Here is a 13044-nt window from a genome sequence, read left to right as displayed (position 1 = left end):
AGTGTCACGACAGAAGCTGGGAATCCTCTGCACAATGGGTTTCAAGATGCTTTCCACATAGCCAGAGAGATTCTCACATAGGGCCTGATACGATGATATAGGAACAGCCTCTGAAAGCTAGTGCTTCCAAATAAACCTGTTGGACTATCACCTGGTGTTGTGTGAATTTTAACCTTGATAGGATTAAAAGTGTTGGTCTGGTCTGCTTGATAATTAAGAGGTGTTAGTCCTTTTATCTTTTAAGTTAGTAAATGTTAATAAAAGTACTAGACGTAAATGCTTTAAATAAGTTAAAAATCACATGACACTGGGGTTATGTCGAACAGGTTTATTTGGAACCTGTTGGACTATAACCCAGTGTCGTGTGATTTTTTAATTTTATCCATGCCAGTCCAACACCAGCACTTCCACACCTGAAATAATATACATGCAGTTAATAAAAAGAATAAAGGATACAAAACTGATTACCTCAACTGGATCGTGAGATTCTGTTTACTATTTTCCAGTGTGCGTTCCATTCATTCATGCAGTTTCATGGAAATGTTGTTTTGATAGTAAGTTTACTGGCTTTGTTTAATATGTATTTAACAAATACATACTAGTTGGAGAAACTGTTTGTTGTTCTGCAATCTATTCAGGTCCCAGGAGATGGTTGGTAAGGGCTGATTAACGTTATAATGTTTCCATAGTTTTGGGTGGGTTGGGGAGACACTATGGCAGCGAGGGTACTGTTTCTGAAAAAGTTAATAATATTTAATATTTATTCAGAGGTAGCTTTTGATGGAAATAAGTCTGATAAGGGTTGAAGGTGTGAAGAAGCAGTAATGGTTTGGAAGGAATGATTTTAATTTAGTTAAAAAGTCACACAACACTAGAATATAGTCCAACAGGTTTATTTGGAAGCACTAGCTTTCAGAGCGCTGCTCCACCATCAGGTAGCTGTGTGATGTTTAATTTAGTCAATCTTGCAATATTAAAATGTACTACAAAAATGCAGTTTTATGAATGAATCGGAATGTGGTATTAGTAAATATAGTGAGTCAATAAAGAGTTGAGGATGATCCTCAACTCTTTATTGACTCACTATATTTACGAATCCAGTGATAATATCAGTAGGCCATCCCCTCCCCTATGTGCAAATAGGGCAGACCATTACCTGTTTGTCCCCTTATCAGTCTTGGACTGGTTTATCTGTTGGCAAAGTCTCTGCTTTTTTTTCATCTAAGCTCTGCAGATGCTGTTAATTCAGAATTTGGTTACACAGTTGTGGATGTACAAGGAGTATAGTAGGGGGCTACAAACACATATGTGAGGGGCTGTAGTGTTGAGACTTATTGTGGAGGATTGATAAATCGTGATCTTGGGGTTCAAGTCTATAGCTCCCTGAAAGAGGGAGCACAAATAAATTTACAGCCTTCTCAATACAAAGTTATTGAAAAATATATCAGAATCACAATTTACTTAAAAATCTATCTTTTCAAAAAAGTATTGATAATTTTTTTGGTAATAACTTTAGATGGTTGGTTTGATTGGAGCATTCAGTCATCCCTGCTCCCTCTGGACAAACAAATTTAAAAATCACAAACCAGGTTAATGTCCAAGTTTTATTTAGAATTATTGGCTTTCAGAGTGCTGTTCCTTCATCAGATAACTAGTGGGGCAGGATCATACGACACAGAATTTATAGCAAAAGATCACAGTGTCACGCAATTAAAACAAGATACAGTATTGAACAAGCAGCATCCAAGGAGCTTCGAAATCGACGTTTTGGGCAAAAGACCTTCATCAGGAATAAAGGCAGTGAGCCTGGAGCGTGGAGAGATAAGCTCGAGGAGGGTGGGGGTGGGAGAAAGTAGCATAGAGTACAATAGGTGAGTGGGGGAGGGGATGAAGGTGATAGGTCAGGGAGGAGAGGGTGGAGTGGATAGGTGGAAAAGGAGAAAGGCAGGTAGGACAAGTCCGGACAAGTCATGGGGACAGTCCTGAGCTGGAAGTTTAGAACTAGGGTGAGGTGGGGGAAGGGGAAATGAGGAAACTGTTGAAGTCCACATTGATGCCCTGGGGTTGAAGTGTTCCAAGGCGGAAGATGAGGCGTTCTTCCTCCAGGCGTCTTGTGGTGAGGGAGCAGCGGTGAAGGAGGCCCAGGACCTCCATGTCCTCGGCAGAGTGGGAGGGGGAGTTGAAATGTTGGGCCACTGGGCGGTGTGGTTGATTGGTGCTGGTGTCCTGGAGATGTTCCCTAAAGCGCTCTGCTAGGAGGCGCCCAGTCTCTTTGTTGGCTACGTAAAGCAGTTGATCTTCCGTAATTACACCGGCACCACTCCCCACTTCTTCCTCCGCTACATTGATGACTGCATTGGCGCCACCTCGTGCTCCCGCGAGGAGGTTGCGCAATTCATCAACTTCACGAACACTTTCCACCCTGACCTTAAATTTACCTAGACCATCTCTGACACCTCCCTCCCCTTCCTGGACCTCTCCATCTCCATTAATGATGACCGACTTGACACTGACATTTTTTACAAATCCACCGACTCCCACAGCTACTTGGATTACACCTCTTCCCACCCCCTACCTCTTGCAAAAATGCCATCCCGTATTCCTAATTCCTCCGCCTCCGCCGGATCTGCTCCCAGGAGGACCAGTTCCACCACAGAACACACCAGATGGCCTCCTTCTTTAGAGACCACAATTTCCCTTCCCACGTGGTTAAAGATGCCCTCCAACGCATCTCGTCTACATCCTGCACCTCCGCCCTCAGACCCCACCCTTCCAACTGTAACAAGGACAGAACGCCCCTGATGCTCACCTTCCACCCTACCAACCTTCGCATAAACCAAATCATCCGCCGACATTTCCGCCACCTCCAAACAGACCCCACCACCAGGGATATATTTCCCTCCCCACCCCTTTCCACCTTCCGCAAAGACCGTTCCCTCCGTGACAATCTGGTCAGGTCCACGCCCCCTACAACCCACCCTCCCATCCTGGCACTTTCCTCTGCCACCGCAGGAACTGTAAAACCTGCACCCACACCTCCTCCCTCACCTCTATCCAAGGCCCTAAAGGAGCCTTCCACATCCATCAAAGTTTTACTTGCACATCCACTAATATCATTTATTGTATCCGTTGCTCCCGATGCGGTCTCCTCTACATTGGGGAGACTGGGCGCCTCCTAGCAGAGTGCTTTAGGGAACATCTCCGGGACTCCCGCACCAATCAACCACACCGCCCCGTGGCCCAACATTTCGACTCCCCCTCCCACTCTGCCGAGGATATGGAGGTGCTGGGCCTCCTTCACCACCGCTCCCTCACCACCAGACGCCTGGAGGAAGAACGCCTCATCTTCTGCCTCGGAACACTTCAACCCCAGGGCATCAATGTGGACTTCAACAGTTTCCTCATTTCCCCTTCCCCCCACCTCACCCTTGTTCTAAACTTCCAGCTCAGCACTGTCCCCATGATTTGTCCGGACTTGTCCTACCTGCCTTTCTCCTTTTCCACCTATCCACTCCACCCTCTCCTCCCTGACCTATCACCTTCATCCCCTCCCCCACTCACCTACTGTACTCTATGCTACTTTCTCCCCACTCCCACTCTCCTCTAGCTCATCGCTCCAGGCTCACTGCCTTTATTCCTGATGAAGGGCTTTTGCCCGAAACGTCGATTTCGCTGCCCCTTGGATGCTGCCTGAACTGCTGTGCTCTTCCAGCACCACTAATCCAGAATCTGGTTTCCAGCTTCTGCAGTCATTGTTTTTACCCTGGAGCTTCAACCAATCGGTCACGAGCCAAGTGTGCGCGCACATCTAACCTGGGCGGCATCCCAGTCCGTTCGCCAGGTTTCGAGACGGCGAGGGTTCCGGGTACAATCCCAGGTACGCCTCGACTTCGAGTGAGTCTTGTTTTATACATTTTCAACGGAAAATGAAACTTGATTCACGGGTCAAATTTCCTGTGAACTGTAGTAGTTTAACGTGCTACCAGTTCGCAAGCAATTGACTTTGTTTTAATTTTCCTGTTTAAATGCAAAGGTCGGAGCGAAGTATCAACATTTTTATTGAAATGGGCCTACCTGCAAGTATCGGTGCTTTTTTCGTGTCATGGAGACTTTACCACTCAGCGAGGTTAAATTCCAAGGCTACACGTTAAACAACCAGAGGAAATTACATTGTTAGAAATGCTGCTGATGTGATAATTAAATTTTGGTTAACAAAAATGCGTCGGATTTATTCAGCAATATCTACAAAGTGAATTTTTTTTTCAACTGCCTTGCGATGAAGAATGGCATTTGGAGGAAGTTTAATGAAGAAAAACAGACGATAATTGGTCGTCTGAAGTGTTACTGAACAGTGAGTGCATTAGCAAATGTGAAGGGAAACGGAACTACTTGTTCGTAGGAAAAATAATAGTCTGTTTTTATGGGACAGAGCATGTGGATCTAGAAGGAATGCTCCCAAAGGTTTGCAGTAAACCACAATCCCTTTCTAAATAAATTGCAGAAAGGGAATATTACAATGGACTGGATCAATGAATTAGTGTTGGTGTTGTGTAATTGCTTAAATAGGAGTGGCACGGTGGCTCAGTGGTTAGCACTGCTGCCTCTCAGCACCAGGGATCCGGGTTCCACCTCAGCTTCGGTTCCACCCACATCCAAAAAATGTGCAGGTTAGGTGTTTAAGGAGGTGTAGGTTAGGTGCATTCGTCAGGGGTAAATGTAGAATAATAGGGTAGGAGAATCGGTCTGGGTGGGTTACTCTTTGGAAGGTCTGTGTGGCTAATATCTTATTAAACTAATATGTTTAGAAATTAAAAACATAATCATAAGTCAGCTCTGTAATGGTGAACACAACAGTCAGTGTTCCCTGCTGTCACCCCTTTGAAACTGGCATAACGTTTGGATTTAATACATGGACAGATTAACATAAAGCATGTGTTACTGCTCTGTCACAAGTTGTGTTGTGATCACCTTTAAATCTGACTCCTCACCCTTACATCTTTATTACTAGGTCTCTAAGTGACAATGAAAATCAAGAGAAAGTGAGGACTGCAGATGCTGGAGATCAGTGTCGAAGATTGTGGGGCTGGAAAAGCACATCTGGTCAGGCAGCATCCAAGGACCAGGAGAGTTGCTGTTTTGAGCATAAGCCCTTCATCAGGAATAAGTTGTGGCTCAAGGGGGCTGAGAGAGAAATGGGAGGGGGTGTGAGGCTGGGGAGAAGGTAACCTATTGATGTTGCAATAGGTTGATGAAGTTGATGGCGAAGGAGATATATCGGAGAGGAGGGTGGAGCAGATAGGTGGGAAGGAAGATGGACAGGTCAAGAATGCAGTGCTGACTTGGAAGGTTGGATCTAGGATAAGGTGGGGGGGAGGGGAAATGAAGAAATTGGTGAAATTCGCATTGATCCTATGTGGTTGGAGGATCACAAGTCTGAAGAGGAGGCATTCTTTCTCCAGGCGTTGGGTGGTCCTGGTCAGCTATGGTCTACGAGGAAGGAAATCTGGCTGTGGTCGCGGGTCTGTTTCAGGACAAGGCTGAAGAGCTTCAGGGTAGAAGAGATGACCTGGGGGGGGTGCAGTGAGAGAGAGAGACTCACTGAGATCCTTGTAGAGGGAGGAGGAGAACTTCTTCAAGATAGGCATCCTTGGAAGAGGCTTTGCAGTTGATGTGGTGAGATTGTCTTTTGTGCTCTTGCAAAGGTCTTAGAAACTATTAAGAAGTTATACCTTTTCCAAACGAGTGTAGCCGCATTTGTAGCAGGGGAGGCATCTGATATTCTCTCTTAGTTTCTGTTTTTATTTCAGTCTTCCAGCAGTATTTTGCGTTTTGTTAGCAATGTTTCTCATGGAAATTTGGGGAATAACCATATCTAAATTATTGATCTGGCCCTTCTGATTAGTTAGGAGAAAGTGAGGACTGCAAATGCTGGAGATCAGAGTCAAGAGTGTAGGGCTGGAAAAACACTGCAGGTCAGGCAGCATCCAAGGAGCAGAAGATTCGAAGTTTCGGGCATAAGCTCTTCATCAGAAATTAGACTTGTGGGCCAAGGGCGCTGAGAGATAAATGGGAGAAGGGGTAGGGCTGGGGAGAAGGTAGCTGGCAATGCGAGAGGTAAATGGAGGTGGGGGTGAAAGTAATAGATTAGCGCAGAGAGGTGGGAAGGAGGATGGACATGTCAAGAGGGTGCACCAACCAACCCCACCACCCCATGGCTGAACACTTTAACTCCCTCTCCCAGTCCGCCAAAGACATACAGGTCCTGAGTCTTCTCCATCACCAAACATTAAGCACCGATGCCTGAAGGAGGAACACCTTATCTTACACCTTGGGTCCCTGAAACCACACGGAATCAATATGGATTTCATCAGTTTCCTCATTTTCCCCTTCCCCTACCTTAGCCCAGTCTATCATCGAATTCCTACAATGTGGAAACGGGCCCTTCGGCCCAACCATCTGAAGATATCCCACCCAGACCCATTCACCTACCCTGTTACTTCACATTACCCCTAACTAATGCACCTAACCTACATATCCCTTAACATATGGACAATTTAGCATAGCCAATTCACCTAACCTGCACATTTTTGGATTGTGGGAGGAAACTGGAGCACCCAGAGGAAACGCATGCAGTCACAGGGAGAATTTGCAAACTCCGCACAGACAGTCGCCTGAAGCTGGAATTGAACCTGGATCCCTAGTGCTGTGAGGCAGCAGTGCTAGCTGCTGAGACACTTCCACAACCACCTGATGAAGAAGCAGTATTTCGAAAGCTAGTGCTTCCAATTAAACCTCCAAATCATTTCATATTTCAGCTTGTCTATTGATTCCATGAATTGATCGAGTCTTTATTTTGATGTGTCTAAACTTCTTTTTCACAAATACTTTTCAGTTAGGCTGGCTGTCAGAATTCTTAGTGATTCATTCTGGACAGTGTGATGCCCAAGTTTGGGAATCCCCATTAAAGAATGCAACAACCAATTGGAACTCAAGAGAGGTAACAATTTACTACATCTCTGTGAATTGTTCTTCGAGTTTCACTAACAGCAAAATCTAGGCCAACAAATCACAACTAATTGTCATGCACACTTCCATCTTTATTATTATCTTGATATTTTAGGAAGTGGAATCAACCAAGTGTTTAAAAATTGCAATTTTTGGCCATTAAGCATAAGGTAAAAGCAGTAGAAAGGGGATAAAGTGGAACAGTGGAAAGCCTTTGGATGGGTAATCTGGACAGCTGATGGAATTTAAGTTCAACAAATAATTCTGGAATAAAGAGTCAGTAAAGATGACCATAAAACTATCTTGATTGTTTCTTCACCAAGTCAAGAAATCTGCCTTCTCCTTAATCTGGAAAAGCACACCAGGTCAGGCAGCATCCAAGGATCTGGAGAGTCACCGTTTTGAGCATAAGTTCTTCAGGAATGTGATGGAGCTTTTTGACTCTGATCTCCAGCATCTGCCGTCCTCACTTTCTCCCTTCTCCTTAATCTGCCTGGCCTGCATGTGACTCCAGATCCACAGTTCATTGAATTGTACAGTAAATTACCAATCACTCTGAATAATGAAAAACAAATCAGTTTTGAAGAAGAACTCTTCCTAAGTCTTAGAATTAGGCTGTAATAAAATTAGGTGTGTTCACCAAAAAAGTAATCTTGTATAAATGCCCTATAAATATCTGAGTTAAAACATGATTTAAAAACATTTTCATGGATTATCTGTCTATTTATATTTTGAAAACTGCAATAGAAATTGAGTGGACTAAATGCTTTGTGTTTTGCAGCATTTGTTTCTAAGTGGGTCACAACTTGAGTCATTTTTTTCAGAACTACATATTTATCAGACAATAATGGACTCTGAAGATATTCCAGAGCCACGTTTTAAATCGTACCAAACAAAGCCAATGCTTTATCGTGATCACAATTTGCAGGTTAGTAACCCGAAGGGCTTTTGCCCGAAACGTCGATTTCGAAGCTCCTTGGATGCTGCCTGAACTGTTGTGCTCTTCCAGCACCACTAATCCAGAACCACTGATTAGTGTTTAGGTACAGGTTTTACCCATTTAAAACATATTTGAATAATATGTTTTTATTTTAGCATAGTTGCTAAGTTTAGGATACCCCCAAATAGTGCTGCTATCATTTGAATATTGGTATGAGTTTTTAATAAAAAATGAACTGCTACCTACCACCTTCTTTCCCCGTTTCTCGCACCTTTTCTCGAGGCAGTCATTGAAATCTTTAAATGCAAAGGTTAGGGGTTAGGAACAAAATCTGCCTTCATTTGTTTTTCCTAATAAGAAATCTATTTCTATGCTTTTATTTAGTACGTCACTTGTGTGAACATATTAGGAATCCAAAATAAGGATTGTTATGCTTTCCCAGAAGATTGTTTATAATTACAGTTAGATCACATTCTGAGCAATGATTCCCATTTGAATAGAGAATTGTACTACTAATGACCTTGAGCTGCGCTTAATAAATCTTGCCTTTTGCTGTTGGCACCCTTACCATTTGTCCTTCTCCCTACCCCTACCCCTTTTTTACAGGTTAAAATCTATCATTTTCTGTGGAGTGAAACAAAGGTAAAAGGGGTGGGGGGTGGGATGGATGGTGGTGAGTAAAAAGTTGAAAAATGTAGATCATAAATGGGTGTTCGTTTTAGCCACTGGGCTAATTTTGAAATTAAAAGCAAGTCCATATCTAATATTTTGCATTTATGGCATCAACTTCAGCACATTGATTCAAAACCTTTGAAGATCAATGTGTGACTTTTATAAACATTTTTGTTAATATGGGAATATCAGAATTATTAGTGCAATATACCAAGTATCTGCAAACATTCTGAATTGGAATCCCAGTGTTACGCTGCACTTTAGAAGCAGGAATTCATGATATAATTACCAATTCTACTTATGTTTTGCACTTCTTGAAGTTGGCTTGGCTTTATATACCTTCATTAATGAGACTCCTCTGATTGTCTGTCTTTTGTAATATATAATCAGTCAATATGCACATTAAAAACAGCTTCCGGTTAGTGTTCCTCCACTTCTAATGAAAATGTTTTGCCTTTGCTGAGCATCACTGATAATAGAAATCGTAATGTCACCTTTTTAGGGAATTGTTGACAGAAACATTTCAATCTCTGTGCATTGATGGACAGGCTTTCATGGATCCAAACAGATGCATGTTTAAGCAAATTTTCCCCTGTCTTTAGCTTTGATCGCCATCATACAATTAGTGTAGTTACTTTTAAAAGAAAAAGGTTTGGAAATGATCAGTTGCTAAGTTCAGGTAGTTAATTTAAAAATTACCATAAAAATGTGTGACATGAATTGAAAAATGGCAACATTTGTAATGCAATTGTAATTCAATGTTCGTTAACTTGAAGTTTTGTTGTTTACATATTATGTATCTGAACAATATGAATTCTTCATGTTTAATTTTCTGAGGGGAGGAATTGGCCTAGTGGTCATAATCACTGGACTGTTCATCCAGAGACCCAAGTAATATTCTGGGACCTAGATTCTGATCCTGCCAGGGCAAATGGTGCAGTTGGAATTCTATAAGTATCTAGAATTAAGAGTCTAATGATGACTGTGAATTCATTGTCAATTGTTTGAAAAAAAAATCTGGTTCACAAATGTCCTTTGAGGGAATGAAACTGCTATCCTTACCTGGACTGACCTATGTGTGGCTCCAGACTGACAGAAACATGGTTGACTCTTAACTGGCGCTGGGTGATTTGGGGTGGACCATAAATGCTGGCTTCGCCAGTGATGCTGTCATCCTGTGAATGAAAAGAAGACAAACAAGTAAAAGAGAAGTGTTTGTCTTTTTATATCAGGCAATGTCAGAATATTTGTTTCTGTTGAGTAAAGCTAGATTTTGATAAGTTGTGATATATTTAAAATGCATCGAGATGGTTATATGAATAGGAAGGGGTTAGAGGGAAATGGGCCAAATGCTGGCAAATGGGAGTAGGTCAGACTGGGATGTCTGGTCCATGTGGGCGAGATGGACCGAAGGGTCTCTTTCTGTGCTGTATGACTCAAAAAGCTATGTATTTGTTTGACATATATTTCTCTGATTTTTTTTGTTATAAATATTGTAATGCAATAGCTAACATTATACATTTTTAGGAATAGCCTTTTAGATTAGGCAGTAGTTATTAAATGCTTTAATAGTTAATTTTTAAAATTACTGTGGGATGTACTAGTCATTTTCTACTTTTTGTTTCACTATAATAGACTTTACCACTTAATTACTCTGGGAATCAGCTTGAACTTGAAGAATGTAAGATTCGAGTAGTTCAAAGTACTCAAATGCAAAATAAGCCGGTATCCTTATGGACAAAGGATGAAGTGTGTGAGTGGCTAAGAAGCCAATATCCACGACAAAGCTCTATTTTTATAGAAGCAATATCTGAGCATGCAGTCTCAGGTAAGAGTTTAGAGTAAGCTAATGTACCTCTGCTTGTACAATCAGAAGTGATTTTTTTTTTCTCTTTTTGCCTAGACATGTTTCATTAACAGCAGAAACTTTGTTTTTATTTAAGATTTTCCCTATGTCATCCCTGCCACTCTTTAGGTTTCTAGGCAACATACTGTGAAGGGTCTTGTAAGAATTTATAAATTTAAGTTCGATAATTTAAAGTTTGCTTTGGCTATTCTGTCATATAGAAATGCTTCATATTTTCATACAGTGTAATGATCAGGTTCATACATTGTAATCTGTGCAATTTATGATTCTTCATTAGAGATGGACAATATGAAAACAGATCCTTTGGTCCAACTCGTCAATGCCGACCAGATATCCTAATCTAATCAAGTCCCAATTGCCAGCGCTTGGCCCATATCCCTCTTAAACCCTTCCTATTCATATACCCATTCAGATGCCTTTTAAATGTTGTAATTGTACCTACCACCACCACTTCCTCTGGCAGCTCATTCCATACACGCACCACCCTCTACGTGAAAAAAGTTGCCCCTTGGGTCCCTTTTATATCTTTCCTCTCTCACCCTAAATCTATGCCCTCTAGTCTGGACTCCCCCACCCCAAGGAAAAAAAAAGTCTTGTCTGTTTATTTTGTCCATGCCCGTCATGATTTTATAAACCTCTGAGGTCACCTCCCCCAGCCTCCGATGCTACAGGGAAAACAGCCCCAGCCCATTCAGTCTCTCCCTGTAGCTCAAATCATCCAACTCTGGCTACATCCTTGTAAAGCTTTTCTGAACCCTTTCAAATTACATGTCTCCTTCCCATAAGAAGGATGTTCAGAATTGTATGCAATATTCCAAAATTAGCCAAACCAAGATCTTGTACAGCTGCAGCATGACCTCCCAACACCTGTACTCAATGCTCTTACCAATAAAGGAAAGCTTAACAAACACCTTCCTCACTATCCTATCTACCTGCGACTCTACTTTAAAGGAACTATGAACCTTTACTCCAAGGTCTCTTTGTTCAACAACAATCCCCAGGACCTTATCATGAAGTGTATAAGTCCTGCTCTAATTTGCTTTTCCAAAATGCAGCACATCACATTTATGTAAATTAAACTCTATCTGCCACTCCTCAGCCCATTGGCCCGTCTGATCAGGATCCACTGTACTCTGAGATGATCTTCTTTGCTGTCCACTACACCTCCAATTTTGATGTTATCTGCAAACTTACTAACTATACCTCCTATGTTCACATCCAAAGCGATGAAATGTAGTGGACCCAGCACCGATCCTTGTGGCACTCCACTGGTGACAGGCCTCCAGTGTGAAAAACAACCCTGTGCCTTCTACCTTCTAGCCAGTTCTGTATCCAAATAGCTAGATCTCCCTGTATACCATGCGACCTAACCTTGCTAACCAGTCTACCATGAGGAACCTTGTTGAACGTCTGACTGAAGTGCATGCAGATCACATCCACCTCTCAATCCTTTTCGTTACTTTTTCAAAAAATGCAATCAAATTCATGAGACATCATTACCCACGCACAAAGCCTGGCCGACTATTGCTAATCAGTCCTGCCTTTCCAAATGCATGTAGATCGGGTCCCTCAGGATTCCCTCCAACAACTTGCCCACCACCAATGTCAGGCTCACTGGTCTATAGTTGCCTGGCTTTTCCTTACCATCTTTCTTAAATAGTGGCACCACGTTAGCCAACATCCAGTCTTCTGGCACCTCACCTGTGACTATTGGTGGTGTACATATCTCAGTCAGGGGCCCAGCAATCCCTTCACCGGCTTCCCTCAGAGTTCTAGGGTACACCTGATCAGGTCCTGGGGATGTGTCCACTTTTCTGCATTTTAAGACATCCAGCGCCGCCACCTCTGTAATATGATGAAATAAAAGAATGAAAATGGTGTATTTCAATGTATTGTTTGGTTGTTCCCGCGTGGCAAATAAAGTGGTTTCGCCTCCATATTACTTTTGTGCTTGGCTTTGCCTTCCTTTTGGAGATTTCTCTAATGGTAGAGATGACTAGACTCGCCTTCATTCATTTTTTTATACTAGTATTGTGTTATTCACAGAAAGAAAGTAACTAGCAACTTTCCAAACTTGGTCCAAAGTTTACTTAATTGCCATAATGAGTTCATCATTTATAGTTCATGTGGAAAACTTAGTTACATTTTAACTACTTGTTACTTCATTGGCTTCATTTAATTTGTATGTTTTATTGACTTTATAAACAAAATATTTGGAAATAGTTCTTTTTACTCTTTGGATGCAGGCATCACTGGCTAGACCAGCATTTATTGCCAGTCCCTAGTTGTCTCTTGAGAAGGTGGTGATGAGCTGCCTTCTTGAACTGCTGCAGTCCATGTTCTTATAGAGGGAATTCCAGGATTTTGACCCAGTGACTATGAAACAATCGTGATATATTTCCATGTCAGGATTGTGAGTAGCTTGGAGGTATATTTGCTACCTTGTCCTTTTTGATGGTAATTTCAATGGATCTTTGGTGAATTTCTGTAGTGCACCTTGCAGATAGTACGTAGTACTGCTGTTGAGCTTTGGTGGTGGAGGAAGTTGATGATTGTGGAT

At 42.1% G+C, this 13044-nt stretch overlaps 1 protein-coding gene across 1 annotated transcript in view; it reads left to right on the top strand.

Moving 5' to 3' along the window:
* The first annotated feature begins 427 nt into the window (after positions 1-427).
* The window catches only part of LOC122540277 (uncharacterized), a 50299-nt gene continuing 37682 nt past the window's right edge, over positions 428-13044 (top strand). The window contains exons 1-5 of the mRNA XM_087975811.1: positions 428-480; positions 3727-3894; positions 5009-5100; positions 6897-6997; positions 10253-10445. Coding sequence (XP_087831937.1) covers positions 428-480; positions 3727-3894; positions 5009-5100; positions 6897-6997; positions 10253-10445 — 607 coding nt within the window. The remainder of the gene's footprint in view (positions 481-3726; positions 3895-5008; positions 5101-6896; positions 6998-10252; positions 10446-13044) is intronic.

The sequence above is a fragment of the Chiloscyllium plagiosum genome, unplaced genomic scaffold (assembly GCF_037043375.1).
Source record: "Chiloscyllium plagiosum isolate Xiang-an unplaced genomic scaffold, Cpla_swu_hap1 HiC_scaffold_3, whole genome shotgun sequence".
Classification (NCBI taxonomy): Eukaryota; Metazoa; Chordata; class Chondrichthyes; order Orectolobiformes; family Hemiscylliidae; genus Chiloscyllium; species Chiloscyllium plagiosum.
The sequence above is the reverse complement of the archived record's forward strand: the minus strand, read 5'-3'. Positions and strand labels throughout refer to the sequence as shown.